Source organism: Capra hircus, chromosome 1, assembly GCF_001704415.2.
Source record: "Capra hircus breed San Clemente chromosome 1, ASM170441v1, whole genome shotgun sequence".
Taxonomy (NCBI): Eukaryota; Metazoa; Chordata; class Mammalia; order Artiodactyla; family Bovidae; genus Capra; species Capra hircus.
In genome coordinates this window covers 83504463-83522380 of record NC_030808.1, presented here as the reverse complement: position 1 = coordinate 83522380, position 17918 = coordinate 83504463, and the positions used below count along the sequence as shown (strand labels likewise).

General features: G+C 41.7%; 2 protein-coding genes across 4 annotated transcripts in view; one reads left to right on the top strand and one right to left on the bottom strand.

The window, feature by feature from the left end:
• Nucleotides 1-17918, bottom strand: part of MCF2L2 (MCF.2 cell line derived transforming sequence-like 2) — a 280616-nt gene that overhangs the window by 91434 nt on the left and 171264 nt on the right. The window lies entirely within an intron of this gene.
• Nucleotides 366-17473, top strand: B3GNT5 (UDP-GlcNAc:betaGal beta-1,3-N-acetylglucosaminyltransferase 5). Of its 3 annotated transcripts, none has more exons than XM_005675213.3 (2): nt 366-660; nt 13571-17473. In XM_005675213.3, exon 2 carries the CDS (start codon nt 13871-13873, stop codon nt 15014-15016), a length of 1146 nt encoding a protein of 381 aa, XP_005675270.1. In that variant the 5' UTR covers nt 366-660; nt 13571-13870; the 3' UTR covers nt 15017-17473. The 3 variants fall into 3 exon arrangements, with proteins under 3 accessions (XP_005675270.1, XP_017902958.1, XP_017902949.1); XM_018047469.1 differs by lacking the exon at nt 366-660 and adding an exon at nt 1619-1726 and having other exon boundaries at nt 13571-17267; XM_018047460.1 differs by lacking the exon at nt 366-660 and adding an exon at nt 4648-4747 and having other exon boundaries at nt 13571-17267.

The following is a 17918-nucleotide window of genomic DNA, read 5'->3' as shown; positions in this document are numbered from 1 at the left end:
AAAACACCTCAAAGAGGACATTCAGGTGGATCCTGACTCATAGTTGATGATCTGAGCAGTGAAGTGAAGTCGCTCAGTCGTGTCCGACTCTGCGACCCCATGGACTGTAGCCTACAGGCTCCTCCGTCCATGGGATTTTCCAGGCAAGAACACTGGAGTGGGTTGCCATTTCCTTCTCCAGGAGATCTTCCCAACCCAGGGACTGAAGTGGGGTCTCCCGCATTGTAGGCAGACGCTTTACCATCAGCCACCAGGCGAGTCTGATGATCTGAGTAAATAATCTCAATTAACTAAAGAGGTGTGGAGAAGCACTTCCTGGAGCTGCCTTGCACCGACAGGAATAGACAGGCGGGACGCATCACCTTCACCTACACGCTGGGGTGGTGGCTACCGGGCAGGCCAGGCTGGGCTTCGGAGTGACGCCGAGAGTGCAGGAAACGCAGCAGGCTGCACACGGGCCGAGCCCCTGATTGGGTCCCCCAGCTTTCAGCCGGCTCCAGCCCGCTTCCCGCTGGGGTAGCGAGCCCAACCGAGAGCCAACTCCCCCAGCCCCTGCCTAAAATTTAAAACGAGTAAGTTTTGTTCCGGAGACCAATGACTTTAGTTCCCATGCCGGCGGAGTGCCGACCTGCGATTTGGGAGTTTAAGGAGCTGGTCCTGGTGAGTTTTGCTTTACGTTTTCTTTGAAATGAAGCTGGGCTTGAAAGTAAACTCCTCGCGGGGCGGAGTGAGTCTCTCCCACCGGCCCATTGCATTCCTGAAACGAACCGCTGTCGCAAAGCTGTATGCAGTAAAATTGAGTTTCCTTCTTTTGTCACTGAGGCCCCCTGAAGCTCGGAGCGGGGGTGCGTAAGCGGTGTGACAAGAGATCTTTTAAAGTCTAGCTTGCCCTTAGAACTCTCGCTCTGAAAAGGGAAATAAGGTGCTCAGAGAACTGCGACTCAATCAGTCAAAACTTATCTCCGGTAGATGAGTAATCCGTTGCGTGTTCTGAACGAAAGGATCACTTGTCCAACAAATTCTGCCTCCTAATGCAATGTATATGGAGATCAGTTGTTTCATATAGAATTAATATGTGTGATCAATCGTACTCTTTTTAAACTGCTCCGCATCCACCGCATCCTAACTGGGGCCCAGGCCCCGGGTAGGTGGAAATGTAATCTTCTCTTCCGGATCACTAAATGGGGAAAGTTCCAGCCTGCTCGGCGGGGATAATTCACAACTCCTCATCTGGTTTGTTCTTTGTGAGGGGAGACGGATTCCCTTGGTCCGCAGCAAGGGCTCCTGGCCGGCCTGGCCTCCGCCCCGCCCCTGCCCGGCCCGGCCGCCTCGCCGCGCCTCCCAGCCGGAGTGGCTCCCGGACTGCGGGAAAGGAGTCTGTTCTGCTTCCTCTGGACCAGGCGAGGTCGCCAGGGCCGAGAGGGGAGGAGAGTCGCTCGCACGGCGGCTCCAGGACTTCAGGTTGGAATGAGCTCTGGGGCCCAGGAGGCGAGGCTGTAGCTGACACCGGGCTTGGCGTCTGCTCGCGGCCCTGGTCCGGAGCGCGAGGCCAGGCGTCGGGAAGCTGGGGCCGCCCTATCCGCCGCGGGGCAGGGCTGCCCGCTGCCCGAGAGTACGGCGGGGAAAGAGGCACGTTCCCTCCCCGGGGCGCCTTTGTTCATTCGGGCCTGCGGGCGGGCGTTTGGCGACCGCGACCCTGGGCCGAGCCGCCATCCAGATGCAGCAGGTAGGCTGGGGGGCCCAGAGCTCCGGGGCGGGGTGTAGGGTGAAGTTCCCCGGAGCCGGTCCCCATTCCTACGAGCTCCAGCTAGGCGGCCGCCGCGCCGCGATGCCGAAACCGGCCGGAGCGCGGGAGCCGGGAGGGGAACGCCGCGCCCTGCGGGCCTCGGTTTCCGGCTGTGGGGCCCCCAACCTTGCGCCCACACCTAGGCTGCAGGGGTGAATTCGGGTAGAGATCCTGCGTCGTGTTAGAAGTTGGGAAACCGCCAGACAGGGGAAGCTTTCAGTGAGTTACTGGCTGGGATAATACAGACAAGGAAGTAGGCGGGCGGGATAACTGGGAAACGAGACCTCTTTCTAAGCGGGGAGGTCCTGGCCACGCTTTCCTTTGACTTTGCCAAATTTTATTTTGCTTCCTGAAGTGACAGAGTCATTTGTTTACTCAGATGCCCCTTACGTAGATCCAGAGTAGCAACTTTTCATCCGATTCTGACTACACACCCTATATTTTTCGTTCCCAGGGTCGATTTTCATAGGTTATGGGTCATGTTAAAGGGACACCAACGTTGTACCGCTCGGTGGCTGGTGGTGGCTTGAAGGTCGTATTTAGGGTAATTCTCTAATGAAAGCACATACATTAGAACTGGATTTGTTCCTCTGTGCCTTTATTTTGGGAAACTTTGCCTGGTCCCTATGGGGGCAGGGAGAAGGATGTGAGAAGCTGAAACTGACCCAGAAAAGGAAGGTTGAAGGTAGTTGCATTAAGTGGTGGTGCTGAAAAGATCCTGTCCTGAACTTTCTGAAAGGGGGACTGGTTATAAGCACCTGAGGTTTTAACTTTCTCATAAGAAACTTACAGTGATTTTACATCTTGTCCCTGTGCAGGGGTGGGGCTTCTTTTTGGAGTCAACTTTTTCTTTTAAAAACAATAAATTCAATATCTGAAATGTTTCCATTAAATACATAAATGATTCTCCACTCTTCCGCTTTCTCTCTCTCTCCCATCTCCTCTCCCACAGGGACTCTCCATGAGTGTTTACTGAGCCCCTCTGAGGATGAAGGTGACTCAGTTTGACTAACCTCAGTCTCCAGGGGCTCACTGTGACACCTGAAGATGGGAATGAGTGTTATGACAGGGAGAGTCAGAGAGGCTCAGAGAGGCTGTTTCTGAGGAATGAGAAATGAGGGATGGTTAGGAGGCATAGATGATACTGCACTAAATGTTCTGACCACACACAAACACATGCACAAACACAAATCATCAGAAGGTGGAGAAGAATTTTCAAAATAAAGTGCAGGCTTTAGCAAGGGAAAATGTCAACTTATATATTTCAATAAAATAGAGATAGAATTTCCCTTTTATAAAAGACTGATCCAAATGAGATTGTAAGAAAAGGAAATAACTTTCTAATTCTAAAATATAGAACAGCTTGAATAATAACTCATGGGTTTTGAAATGGGTCATCTTTTTAAATGGGTCACTTTGGCTAGAATCATTGCTCCCAGTGACTTTCAAATTGTTAGGGTAGAGATCTTTCTGAGAACCAATTGCACTCTAATCTATATATCAGAACATAGGATGCATAGAAAGAAACTAGGAGCAATTCCGAAGGAAACGTTGTCTTAAAGTAACAAAATGTATCCTTGTATATTTGGAACATTGTATATTCTCAACTGAATAAATTTTAGCTTTGCATTTTATGGCACATTATACTTTTTAGGGGAATGCTTCCATAGCCATTATTTTATTTTCCATTATTGAAAATAAAATATTTTCCAATATTGAAAATACTTCCATAGCCATTATTTTCCATTGTTGAATAATCTTATGAGGAGAAATATACATTGAATCTATGTTCCAGAAATTGGGGAACAGCAAATTATTATAAGAGCTCAGCCATTAGATATAGAATTTCTACCAGCAAAGATTTAGCCCAGACAGTGTAAATCTAGAATTTTTTTTTTTGCAGTTTGCATATGTAAAAGAGATAGAAGAATTCATATTTAAAGATAAGCAACTCAATCAGGTGAGATGTAAACTCTGAAAAAGCAAAAGTGATTTCTTTACATTTAAATGCTAGAAATTCAGAGACACCAGTAACTTATTTTTAAGATTTATCTTCCATTGTGAAGATTATAACACTGGAAGTTTTTTTTTTTTTTTTTTTTTTAACAGAAAGGAATATTCTTCTAAGTCTGCAGGCAATAAGCTCCTTAAATTCTAAGTTCAGGGTACTATTACACAGCTTAAGATTCCCTGAAATTTCATATTTTATCTCTTTTATTCCTTTTCTACAACTCTTTGGACAACTTTTTGATTGTGGTCTAAGAAAAGTAAGTTAAAAAGTTGACTCAGATTTCCTTCTTTATATTTTACAGGACCTTACAATCTTTTGGCTGTGTCATTTGAAGTGTATTCTTAAGTGCTTGTGGGAACCATATTGTTCTTTCCTGTCAAGGATAATGGAAGACCATGTTCAATTAGGAATGACACCTTTGTTTTCAGTCACAATAGTGTCTGAGATGTCTTAATGGCTATTAGCAATCAGATCAGAACTTTGAAAAACTCATATCTAATAACAGTTTTTGAGGAGAATATTAAGAGTACCGCTCATCACTTTGAAAGGAAAATAACCCCTAAAGAATATCAGCCATCTATTAACTAAACCATCATGGTAAAGATGTATGAACAATTTCTAGAGAAAGGAAATTAACATATATCGAACACTTGACCTGGACCACATTTTGTCAGTAGATCATCTAAAATGATCCTCAGAAAACACTGTTGGTACAAGGTTTAAAGACAAGTCAAGCTCATGTGACTAGTATATGGGAGCACTAGGATAGAAATTATTTTTTGTTCACCTTCGCACTTGATTTTTCTATTCTCTTGCCCACCTGCCCCCCACCCCCCCACCCCACTGCCAGATTCCAGGTTGCACTGGAAGAATTTTTTACTCTGTTAGTGGATCTACACTGGACGCATCTCTGAAGCTCTCTCAGCATCCTGCCTGTGGCCTACCACACAGTATGTGATAAATTAATACTTGTTGAATGACTTAAATGTAGGTATTACCTACTTTCAGGGCTGTACAACATATTATCTAGGACAGGGCAGGTGTTTAAATGGCAATTTACTTATTATAATAAATGTTGATCAACTGAAATGGAAATGTGATATATATGTGTATGTGTGTATATCTTACATTTTACACCATTATTTATTTTTTGTTTTCTGAACCCACAATCAAATATTGCATTCAGAACAGGAAATATGTTGCCACTGGATAACAGGCCAAAGTGTATAGCTTATATAGCATGTTTATATCAGGTTATATTGTCACTATATTTTGAAGTCAGTATTTTTCATATTATAATTTAACCTCAGCTGTGTATGACTCCTGTCCTTTCATCTCATCCAATACTTATTCATTGAATACTTGCTTAAAATATCCTCTCTGAGTCATGTACATTTTACTCTCTTCTCCTTCCCTACTTTTTTCTTTACTTCCTTCTACCACTTTGAGGGCTTTCCAGGTGGCCCTAGTGGTAAAGAACCCACCTGCCAATGCAGAAGATGTAAGAGATGAGGGTCTGATCCCTGGGTTGGGAGGATCCCCTGGAAGAGGGCACGGCAACCCACTCCATTATTCTTGCCTGGAGAATCCTATGGGCAGAGGAGCCTGGCAGGCTGCGGTCCACAGGGTCCCACAAAGTAAGACCTGACTGAAGCGACTTATTATCACACATGTACCACTTTGAATCTCCTCCCTTAAATACTCCAATCTTCCATGTGCAGGAAAGACTTTTTGTACCCAAAGTGACTCAAACTGTCACTTTTGCCCATTGTCTGGTGCTACTGAGATCAAGGAGAGGAAGGAGGGAAACGAGATAGAAGGTTGGGAAAAGGGTGTGTTACAGAGAAAATGAAAACAAGTTCTGGTGAAATGCAGGTGGTAGCAAAACATAAATGATTCCAAACTTCAGACAGGGAAGCAAATCTTTTCCCTTCTAGGGTTGGTTCTTTTGGTTCTGCCCCACCAGCTTCTCTGTCCTTCCATCACACTAAGAGTACAGCAAGAGCAGGTCAGGAATTCAGGGACAGGGCTGTAAAGGACCATCTGCTTTTGAGCTGCAACAGGGTCTGGAATTCATGGAGGTTACAGGGTTAACACCATGTCTCGGTGCCTCCATTTCTTCTTCTGAAAAAGGGGGAGATAACTTCTCCCTCATAGGTTGTTGTGAGACTGAGAGAGTTACTGTCTATGTAAAGCTTTCTGAACAGATCCTGGTGCACACTAAACATACCATGTTAGCAACTGTTGCTACACTAGGCATAAGGAGAAGTTTGTTCCTTAAGTAGGCAAGAACAAAACTGACAAAAATCATATTTATAAGAACTGGCAACCCTGTCAACTCAACAAATATGCCTCAAGAATGAACACAGAAGGCCAGGCTTAGAAAAGCAAGTGTGTGACCGCTCCGAGACTCTCTTTATATTTCAGCTCTTTTGTTTGTTTCAAATTCTGTGTAATCAAACTGGTTATTGGGAAATGTTAGCAACCTTTAATATAATGCCTCTGAAATATGATACTCTATAATGTCTCTGTCACCAGTTTCCTTAGTGCTTATCTTTACTTGGAGCCTGTCTTTACTTGTTTGTTCATTTTGCCATTTTCTTGTCTTTAGTTTTCCCACAACCAGCAAACAGAAATTGGCAACCATGTTTAACTTATAAAGAAACATATAGCATAGTTTATGTAAGTGGAGAGCAATTTACTAGATTCACACTATACATTTTACAACCAACTTTTCCCACTGTCTCAGATCCATGCTTGCAGAGCTGGAATTTAAAGCCTTCAGACTAACAGTGGATCAAGAATTAACTCTAAAATGTATTCTTTGTGGAGGAATAACAATTCCACATGACTTTTAATCTTTGCCCAGAGCTTGAGCTTAAATTTCATAGCTAGTCACAGTCACATAAACACTTAAAGATAGCTGTTGCATGGAATGTGTCCTTTTTTTATAGCCTTATATTGAATACCCTTAAATTTGATTAAAGAATAAAATATAATTGAGAGAATATCTCATTTTTCCCACTTAAAATGTGAGTTGTACATTCACATTTCAGGTTGCCACCTTATTGAGCAAATAGAAAGAGAATTAGTGCTAAACAGTAACCAGTTGTGTTTCTTAGGACCAAATACTATTTTACTAAGAAAAAAAATCTATGAAGATCAAATCATAGGCTTTCTGGTAAATTCAGGGCTTTTTATAACTGATTTCTTTAACATGGCAGTTTGGTTCCTGAGGATTATCCTACCTATGTTTAATAGGGAATAAATGATCAGAGCAAGCCAGGAAAAAAAATACTTGGAATGTAAAACAAAATGTAACATAAAGATGAGAAACAAAATGTTATCTTTCTTTCCTTTGAGTTATGTCTGGAAAGGAACCAAAAGTTGTATCTCACATGAGACTTTAAGTCATGAAAACTTAAGCTTAAAAGTATCAAGTAGTGAGGCTTAAAAAAAAAAATCTGTGACTTGCTGGAGGAGCAACATTATAGTCATATTTTTATCACTTTTAAATTTTGTGCCCCAAATGAGTGCTTCCCTCACCTCTCCCTAGCCTGGCCCCTGACGGTGGTCAGTGTGCTTTATAGAGGGAACGGAGTGGGCTGCCCAGCCCGGGGAATTCCTGAAGAGGAAGCACACATGGGATGAGAGGGTGACAAGTGTGTGATGTCTTTTACTTTTTCTACGAGGTAGGAAGGGAAGTTGTCAGCTAAGAGTGAGCATGACACTTCCTAGGAAGAGGGGGGAAGAGCCAGCATGGCTGGTGGAGAGCCTGGGAGAGGGAGCAGCTCCGTAACAAGTAGAGGCCAGTCACACTGCACTGCGCACTCTGCCCACAGCTGGATGTCACCATGTGTGGTGGCACTGTCTGCCTTCTGTGTTATGTTTCTCCAGCAGCCTGGCAGGCATTATAGGAAGATGGGAATGACCCAAGGTCTGGGGTTGCTGGGGTGGAAGGACAGGAGCCAGGGACAAGAGGGCAAAGGTGCCAGGTGACCCGGCACCTGAGACAGGGAGGTGGGTAGAAGAAGAGTCAGGAGAGGGCTGGATGGGCCAGGGGTGTTAGGGGGCAGGTAGGGGGTGGGCAGAGCATTCCAGATGAATGCTTAGAGGTTGTGGTTGAAGAGGGAGTGGACTAGAATTTGACATTGCAGAATAATGCAGTTCTATAAAGCCACATAAATGACTTTTCCTGCCAGTAAGTTGTCTTCAGTGTGTGGGAGGGAGTGTGAACAAACATCTACGCCATAAAACAAGGGCTCCTTGGACTTCTGAGTGTCACATGTCTTCTAGGTAAGATGTAGAAATACAGTTTCTCTAAGATTGGATGTTGTTAACGTATTACAATGGTGGTCTAAAATAGTGGTTAAGAAACAAATAGATGTTTCTTAATTAGAATCAAAAAACAAATAGACATTTTTGAATTCAAACCCACTGGCTTTCTCTAGTTAACATTACTCTGGTCTAGGTACAGTGCTGCTGCTTTTCCTGGAAGATGCCTTCCCCAACCCCACCCACGCCCAACCTTGAGAGCCCCCCTGTCTCCCAGCACAGCTCTCACTGTTTGCTCCAGGTCTGTCTTCCCACTTGAGCTCCATGACAGGCCTTGTCTGCCCTGCCTTCCGATTGTCTCTCTCGATCTTTGTTACCTCATCTTAACTTTCTGATGAACCAGCCCTTTAAAATAGTTTCTCTTTTCTTTGACTCCTCCATTTTCTCCTTTCCCTGAGTTGACGATTCCTCCAGGCCTTTGCTCAGCTCTTCTTCCTTGAGAGTTCACCCATGTTCATGGCCCCCATTGTCTTTATAACTCAGGGCGCCCACTGGACTTCAGTGCTGTCTGCTTCCAGGCTCAGATTACCTGCTGGACTTACCTACTTGCTGTCTCTCTTAACATCTCCATCAACACAGCTTAAAAGCAAATGTGTTGCCACCTCATTCCTGACTCAGGAAACCAGTTTTCCCTCCTTTGTCAGTAATGCTTGAACCTAGATTTTTCTCCTCTCCTTTACTCCCTGTCCCAGGTCACTCATCACATGCCACTGAGGCTTTTTTTTTTTTTTAAATTATTTATTTTAATTGGAGGCTAATTACTTGACCATATTGTAGTGGTTTTTGCCATACATTGACATAAATCAGCCATGGGTGTACATGTGTTCCCCATCCTGAACCCCCTTCCCACCTCCCTCCCCATCCCATCCCTCTGGGTCATCCCAGTGCACCAGCCCTGAGCACCCTGTCTCATACATCAAACCTGGACTGGTGATCTGTTTCACATATGATAATATACATGTTTCAGTGCTATTCTCTCAGATCATCCCACCCTCACCTTCTCCCACAGAGTCGAGAAGGTCATCTTCATCCTTTCCTTCCCTCCCTACCTCCACCATCCTAGACTAGACCCTTTTTATCTCATCTCACTTCAGTATGTGTGTGCTCTGTTGCTCAGTCATGTCCAACTCTTTCGTGACCCCATGCACTGTAGCCCACCAGGCTCCTCTGTCCATGGGATTCTCCGGGCAAGAATACTGGACTGGGTAGCCATTCTCTTCTCCAGGGGATCTTCCCAACCCAGGGATTGAACCCCAGTCTCCTGCATTTCAGGTGGATTCTTTACAGGCTGAGCCACCAGGGAAGCCTGCCTGCTTCAGTACAAGGTCCTGTTATTACCCAGGGTCTGATCTCTAGGAATCCTGCATCCTTCGTACCAGTGCCAGATTTCTGCATAAAGCTTAATAAATATTGACAAGGGAGTTATCACTAAAAACAAAAAGGACCTGCTGCCTTGGGCACTGCCTTCTCTGCCTTATTTTCAAGGTTCTCCATAAGTACACCCCAACCTCCCTGCTTTCAAATATCAATACAGGCCTGTTTCTCAAATATTTGCCATATTGTATTTCTTTCCTTTGTTGCCTGAAACTGCTTCCTTGTCCTTCTGCAACCACCTAAATCCTGATCATCCTAGGCCCTTGTGATCTAGCTGTCACTGATTTCTCCTCCCAGGGACACTCCTATTGTGCCTAGAGCAGGTATGACCCAGATTGGTGCTGACATACAGAGTAAACCCTACTGTGACATGCCTGCTGTTGTCCAGGGGAACTGTGTTTCCACATGCATGCTGTGAGTCTTGTCTCAACTAGATTGTTGGTGCTTTCAGAGCAGAGACCAGAAAATATTACCTCATGACTGCCACCATGCCCGGTGTATTTCTATAGCAAACACACACACACTTGTAGGATTAACTGAAACATTGGACACTGAAATTAACTTAAACAACATTGAGGTTGTTTAACTTGAAATTAAAATGCCAACCTCATCATCTTAACTAAAACTTCAAAATTTGTAGCAGGTTCTGCATAATACTTTAGGATTACAAAAGTAAACTCAACAGAGAATGAGTTGACAGCAGGAATGAAGTAGAAAAAAGTCAGGGTTCATTTTGGGAAACCTGTAGCCTCTAGATGCATTAATTGTTTTGTTTTCTGTTTATAATCAGAGAAATTTGAAGAGCTCTCTTGTGAAGAAATATTCTTGAGTGGTTGAGGGGCACAGCTCCCAGACTGAAAAGTATTTGGGGTGAGGTCTGCCACATTCTTTTCTGATATTCCTACTCAACTTCTTATCCACTCAGACTTCTTGTTCTTCTGACTACTTCCTTTAGGAAAGAGAAAACTGAGAATATCTTTACCTTCCTCTTAATCCAGACAGAAGCAAACCCCAGTTATATTCCAAGTATTTGCATATTTTCCCCTAAGCAGCTCTTTGTCCTGTTCTCTCATAGAGCCTTCCCTGTTTCGTATTTTCAGCAGGCTCTGAAGTCATCTGTAATTTTTGTATTCCCTCAGTAACAATTCTTTGATCTTTGCTCCCAGTATACAGATTGAGTCACTAAAGCAGAGTGCAGTGAGGGGTGCCTGAGGTTATATAATAAACCTGGCCCCAAACTGGGTGGCCCTGGTTTCGACAGTTGATTGGTCACCCAGTTGCACTGCAGGCACAAAGGAAGCTGCATCCACAGCATTCTGTTGTGGATGGTTGCTGAGCTCACATTCATTACTGGGATCGCTTTGTTTCCTGTTAGGTCCAGCATTTTCTTTCTCTAGGTCAGGCAGGCCTGTGGGCGCTGTGAATACAGAAGCTAGAAGATGTGCCTTAGAGAAGCTTTATGACAGTGTGAACCCAGAAGGGTGAGCCTTGATTGCCTGTGAATTGTCTCTATCAGCAACACCAGGGTTGGGACAACATTGTTTAGTTTTAACAGATGAATTTAGATCATGGAGGTGCTTTTGCTTTTGGTTGGAAAAAGCCATCCTAATAACTAAGTTCACTTTGGAGGAGTAGGGGTGTTCTTTTGTTATTAGAGAAGCCGAGTTCTATGAATCCCAGATGTTCCCTTCATCACATCAACACTCTTATCATCACATCAGGGAGATTTGGTTGTGACTGATGTAAACAGTGGCTCCAAAGTTCAAGCAGCTGTGGGTGGAGAAACTGTGTCTTAGAACTTCACACACTGTGCTGAGCCTAAAGAAGTAGTGTGGGTTGTTGGCTTCATGACTAGTTCTTTGTCATTTTTCAGAAAACAGTTGTGACTCTTAGAGGCCAATTGGGAACAGTTGAAGGAGTATGGGAAAATGAGGGAAATATATATGTAGTGGGGTGGAAGGGGACAAAACAAATGTTATGGGCTGGCTGTTTGGTGATAGATAGTGATAGAGCGTTATGCTATAGTTGTTCTCATCCAGATGAGCAATAGACCCATTCATGGGAGAGAGACAAGGGCCCCTATGAGTCCAGGGTGCAAGTGGGTGCTGGCAGAGTTGGGCCGGTAGGCTGATTGTCTAGCAAGAAGCTCCGGCTTGTAGACAACTGTGAATAGGTGCAAAGCAAAGCTGCCCTTGGAACAGAGTAAGTGAAGCTGCTCAGAAATGGGAAGCTAGTTTTGCCTGTGGTTCCAAAGGTTACTCTTCTTTTTGTTTCCTTCCGGAGATCTCTTGGAATAGAAACAGCAAATTAGTTTCAATTAAGATTTTTCATAGAATTCTTAAACACTTAAGCTGTGTTAAACTCTGCCTTTCTCTGTTACTTTGCATGAAGCCTCCAGTTCCTTCTGTGTGTATTGTGGGAGGGGCAGAAGGCTGGGTCTTCAGAGGTGGGGCTTATCTAAGAGAGCACAGTTAAGACTGAGAGGAAGTGCCCCTCCCCCGCTACACCTCCCCAATGAAAGCAATTTTGCAAAGTGTAAGCAGATGCCACCATCAGAAAGGGATGTTTCTTACTATCTCTCACCCTTGTTATAGTTCAGTCACTGAGTCATGTCTGACTGTTTGCAACCCCATGCACTGCAGCCCGCTAGGCTTCCCTTGTCCTTCACTATCTCCCAGAATTTTCTCAAACTCATGTCCATTGAATTGGTGATGCCATTCAACCATCTTGTCCTCTGTTGTCCCCTTCTGCTCCTACCTTCAATGTTTACCAGCATCAGTCTTTTCCAATGAGTCGGCTTTTCGCATCAGGGGGATTTTTGAAGCTTCAGCTTCAGTCCTTCAGTATCAGTATTGGAGCTTCAGCATCAGTCCTTCCAATGAATATTCAGGGTTGATTTCCTTTAGGATTGACTGTTTTGATCTCCTTTTAGTCCAAGGGACGCCCAAAAGTCTTCTTTTGTCCTACCCTAGAGCATTCATTCAGTCCGCCATGACCACCCAAACCAAGGGGCAAATTACCAATATTGATCTAGCCCTTATAGCAGTATTCCTCACTTTTTTGCATTTTACTTTACAACAGAAATGCATTTTACTTTACAACCCAGAAGGTATTTACACACAAAACTTAAAATTTCACAAAATGATACCTAACTACTTTCAATGCACTCTGCCATTCTCTATTATGCTTTTCCTTTTTCCTTCTTTTTCTTTTTTAAAGCTTTTGTGGATTCCTAAGTGGTGCTAGCAATTAAAAAATCTATACCCTTAGGGATAAAAGTTTACCTGTGCTGATCTCTGAATTATCACTAAGGCTTGGTTCTGATCTCCTGTCCTCCTTGGGCTTTTTGCAAGCCTAGCTTGTGCAATTATCACCCTCGTGTAGAGTTACCTTGGGCGACGGGAAATACAGCTGGGTGTGAAAGGCCCCACCACCCAGGTTAGGCCAGTACTGCCTGGTGCTCTCAGTGTATGCAGTTATTTTTGAACATGTTAAATTCGAGGTGCCTGTGGAGTTTCCAGAAGGAAAAGAACAGAAACAAGATGACTGTACAGAAATGCCACTTTGGTTAGAGAGTTGGGACTATGCTTTTGAGAAGCATATCTCAACTTCTTGATTATGAATCTTGGTTTGAAAAAAAAATATTACTCCTATTTCTGTCTTGTCTGGGGCAAGCTTTAATGTATGAACTTTCGTTTCATTGAGTATTGTTCCTTGAACTATATAGCTGCTTTCATTGTGACTATATTCCAAGTCAATATATTCATGGACATACCCATTTAAGAAACTTGAACTTTAGGTGACAGACATTTTGGAGATTTTCTTCCTAGGCTTGAGAAGAGAAAAGGGTCTTTGTATTCTGCATGAGAAGAAGGTAGAGGGTGGTTCTTTCCCTTTCCTTGGATTCTCCTGAAAAAATAAACAGCTGTATGCGTCTACTCAACACCAGCTGCCCCATCACATTTTATCCAGATCAGTCAGGTTACATATTGTTTTTAAGGATTCTTTCTGGTAACTCAGTAATCCATTCACTTGTAATTTTTTTCTCTTCCTGACTCTAATAGGTTGCACTTAACTTGCACAAAAAGGACTACACAGAATAGCTGCATAAGGCCAATCCTTGAACTTAATGAAGGATGTCAGAGTGGGAGCATTCTGATGTGCCAGCGTCATTCTGCAGTGTGTTCCGTTCTTTTGCAGTCTCCGAAAAAAATGGTATTAAAAGAAAATATTTTATGAAATAAGGAGCTCCTTTTACATTTTTAATGACCAACATGGACATCTGTTCTACAGAATACACAGTCCTATGGTTTTGAAGAAGCAAGCACTTGTTTATAACTGACCCTAAATAAAAACAGACCTGGATGGACGTCAGAATGTTTGTTAGTGGCAGGAGAGTAAAAAAATGGCAGTTTATTCAGTTATTTGCCACTTGTTTTGTACTAAGCCTGATGTTCTTCTGGATATCGATCGATAATCACATCGTGAGCCATATGAAGTCCTACTCTTACAGATACCTCATAAATAGCTACAATTTTGTGAATGACAGCCTGTCTCTTAAGCGCAGCGAGGAGGGGGTTCCTCGTTACCAGTACTTGATTAACCATGAGGATAAGTGTCAAGCGCAAGATGTCCTGCTCTTACTGTTTGTAAAGACTGCGCCTGAAAATTACAATCGTCGTTCTGCCATTAGGAAAACATGGGGCAATGAAAAGTATGTTTGCTCTCAACTTAACGCCAACATCAAAACTCTGTTTGTCTTAGGAACACCTTCTGACCCACTGACAAGAGAAAGACTTCAGAGAAGGCTGGTTTGGGAAGATCAGATGTACAGTGATATAATTCAGCAAGACTTTGCTGATTCTTTCTATAATCTTACTCTTAAATTTCTTCTCCAGTTCAGTTGGGCAAATCGCTTTTGTCCACATGCCAAATTCCTCATGACTGCTGACGACGACATATTTATTCACATGCCAAATCTTATTGAATACCTTCAAAGTTTAGAACAAATTGGTGTTCAAGACTTTTGGATTGGTCGTGTTCACCGTGGTGCTCCTCCCGTTAGAGACAAACGCAGCAAATACTATGTTTCTTATGAAATGTACCAGTGGCCGGCTTACCCTGACTATACCGCTGGAGCCGCCTATGTGATCTCTGGTGATGTGGCTGCCAAAGTCTATGAGGCATCACAGACACTTAACTCTAGCCTTTACATAGACGATGTGTTCATGGGCCTCTGTGCCAACAAAATAGGGATAGTACCACAATACCATGTGTTTTTTTCTGGGGAAGGTAAAACCCCTTACCATCCTTGCATCTATGAAAAAATGATGACATCTCATGGGCATGTAGAAGACCTTCAGGACCTCTGGATGGATGCCACAGACCCAAAAGTGAAAACAATTTCAAAAGGTTTCTTTGGTCAGATGTACTGCAGAATAATTAAGATAGTTCTCCTTTGCAAACTGACCTATGTGGATACATATCCCTGTAGGGCTGCCTTTGCCTAATAGTACTTGAATGTTGTATTTTATCACTGTCACTGAGCCAAACCTGGATAAAGAAACTTTTAAATGTTTGTCTATACCATAAGTGAAATGAATATGAAGAACAAAGGAATATTTTGAAAGCCCAGTCTATCAGAATGTTTCTTTGATTCTAGAAGCCCTTCAATATAACTTACCTACTTCATTGCCTAAATTCATTTCAAGGGATTTACATTTAGACAAGGTTCATATGAAAACAAAACTAAAGGGAATTTCAAGTTATCAGTACCATGTGTATATTGGAGGAGTAGAAAAGTTATTAAGGTGCCTAGGTGTTAGGATAACTGCTTTTGGAAAATACCAAGTAAATGTATAGCATAACATTTCCAAGAAATGGATATGTTGCTGAACCAGGTACTTATTAAAGAGCACTTGAGGGAGTTGGTGGGGGCAAGGGAGGATTGGCATGGAAGAAAGTACATGAACCTGGTCAAAGAAAGTTTCCTCTTCTTCAGAGGAGACTTAGGAGAAGATACACAATTTCTTTATAAATCACCAAATCATTTACTGTCACATTCATGTAGCTGTTTTACCTGGACAGTATTGGAGTCATTTTAAATATATTTATACATTTTTTCAAAGTTTAATGTGAAATTTGAGAAGTCATTAGCTCTATCCTAACTAGTACTTTATTATGTTTTTTTTTTATTATTATTAGACAATGACACAAAACATGGACAGTGTCTTACTCAGAGGGTCCTTTGCTAGAGATAAATCATTGTTAATTCAGATAGGTTGATTTTATCAATAATTTAATGAAATTTCAACTGGTTTTAAAATATTCAGTATCAGTCTGTTTTTAAGGCAGCTATTTGAATGTAGTTTACATAAAGGAATATTAATAATGGAGAAGAATTCAAAAAGAAAGATAGAACTTTATGAGACTCTTTTCTCCATAATTTATAAAATAAAAGTTTTAATGTCTAAATTGTATTAATTACTAAAATCAGCCCACCCCTCTCCAACAGGGTCTCATAAACCAGTTGGTTTTAAGTTTAGCTGCTAAAACTGAGAGTATTAAACATCAAAACTGTAGTAGCTAAAAAAATGTATTCTTTCATCAAAATGACTATCAGAGGTGATATTCAACTTCTAAATATTTCAGAATGAAAGTGATAGAAAAGTCACCTGAATGAAGTTTAAAACATTTGTAAAGCTGTATGTTCCTTGTAATAAAAGAGATGTGGCTGAGATCCAATATCGGAAGTTAGATTTATTTTACATGGCAGGATGAAAATGTGGCTATGATACAAACAACCTCTCCTCACTACAGAAAGAACTAGGTGAGGTCTGTTGTTAGGGGGATTATATGAAAGGCAAAATAATGACTTCAGCAAAAGCAGTTAAACTGATTATAAACCCTTTGTCTGCAAAGGTGAGTGTTAGGGAAAACAAAGATGTATCACTTGAAATGATGACATCTGAAACACACAAAAAAACTAAAAAAGAATTCTCAGTATACATAACTGGATGATGATGATATATAAATATATATATATATACACATATATATATATAATTTGTTGCAGGTAGCTTTTCATTGTTTACAGAAGCTTTTTGTTAATTTTTTCTATTGTGAAAATCAAAGCTTGTTTACATTGATTGTTCAGATAATTTAGCATTTTTAACTCATGTCAAAACTATGGTGTCAAACATTCTGGTTTGTAGTTACTTTCAGAGTAGATTCAGAGTTTTTAGATCATTACAATTTAAATTTTCTGACCAATTTTAAAAACTGTAGAGAACAAAAGTGCATTTTGGCAAAGCAGGTTTATAATTAATTTTTATTAGTTGATCCTTTAATACCATTTGTCCTTTGGTCATATATATGCCCTGTGTATCTATACTTGTAACTGTTTAAATTTGCTATTGGTTGAGAACATCCGTGTCTCTGCCCATCAAAATGATCTTGTTTACATCAATACTTTTGTGAAACAGTTATTTATTTGTGAAAGAGCTCCCTTCAGTTGTGTTCATCTTTCATTTTTCCTTGACACAGAATGAAACATTTAAATTTAGAGGAAATATGAAGGCACTTCCTTTTTTTAATAAGGAAATTGCTAGATACTTCCTTCATCAGACTTAAAGTACTGAGAAGAATAATTGTAAATAAAGGATTCCAACCTTTTAAAAAAGGAAGGAAAAAAAAAACTTTTTGGTGCTCCAGTGCAAGGCTATCTTTAAAAGTCATCAATAAAGGGAAAATAAACTTTCAGGCTGGATGGTCAATTGATGGTTATATACAGTATTATTGCTAAACACTTTTTACCTCTTGGTTGGCTTGCATCTATTTTCCATATTATTAATTTTATACCAAAATGTTATTTATATTATTTTAATTTTGCTCTTATATGGCAAAATAATTAGCGGGTTTTTAAAAATAAATCTATGATTTCCAATAAACAACTTGAAAATTGTCAACAGATGTGTATTTTCACAAAGGCTTTTAAACTCCTGGGTGAACACTATTTGTTTATGTCATCAACTGGTTCTGTTTAATGTCAGAGAGGCCTGTAATACGTGTTCTTAATCCTATTTCCTGTTCAGACTTGCTGCTGTGCCCAGGATAGAGGATTGCTGTGTTCTCTGCATTGTGGAGCCATCTAAAGTGCTTCTTTTGTTTGTTGAAAGGTTTATTCTGGAACGTCTAAGTGCGGGAAGTCTTCTCTCCTAATAGACTGTTCAGGAAAAGATGAAATAAGAACTATAGCCGTAGTGCCTTAAGACACCATTTTCCTTTTATTTGGTGTCATTAACTAGTCAAACGTTGATTCAAATTTAGCCCTAGTCTCTTAACATTAGGAATGTTCTTAGGCCTGCTCTGCAGCGTTTGGTGTTTCAGTAGATTTGTACATAGTATGTGATC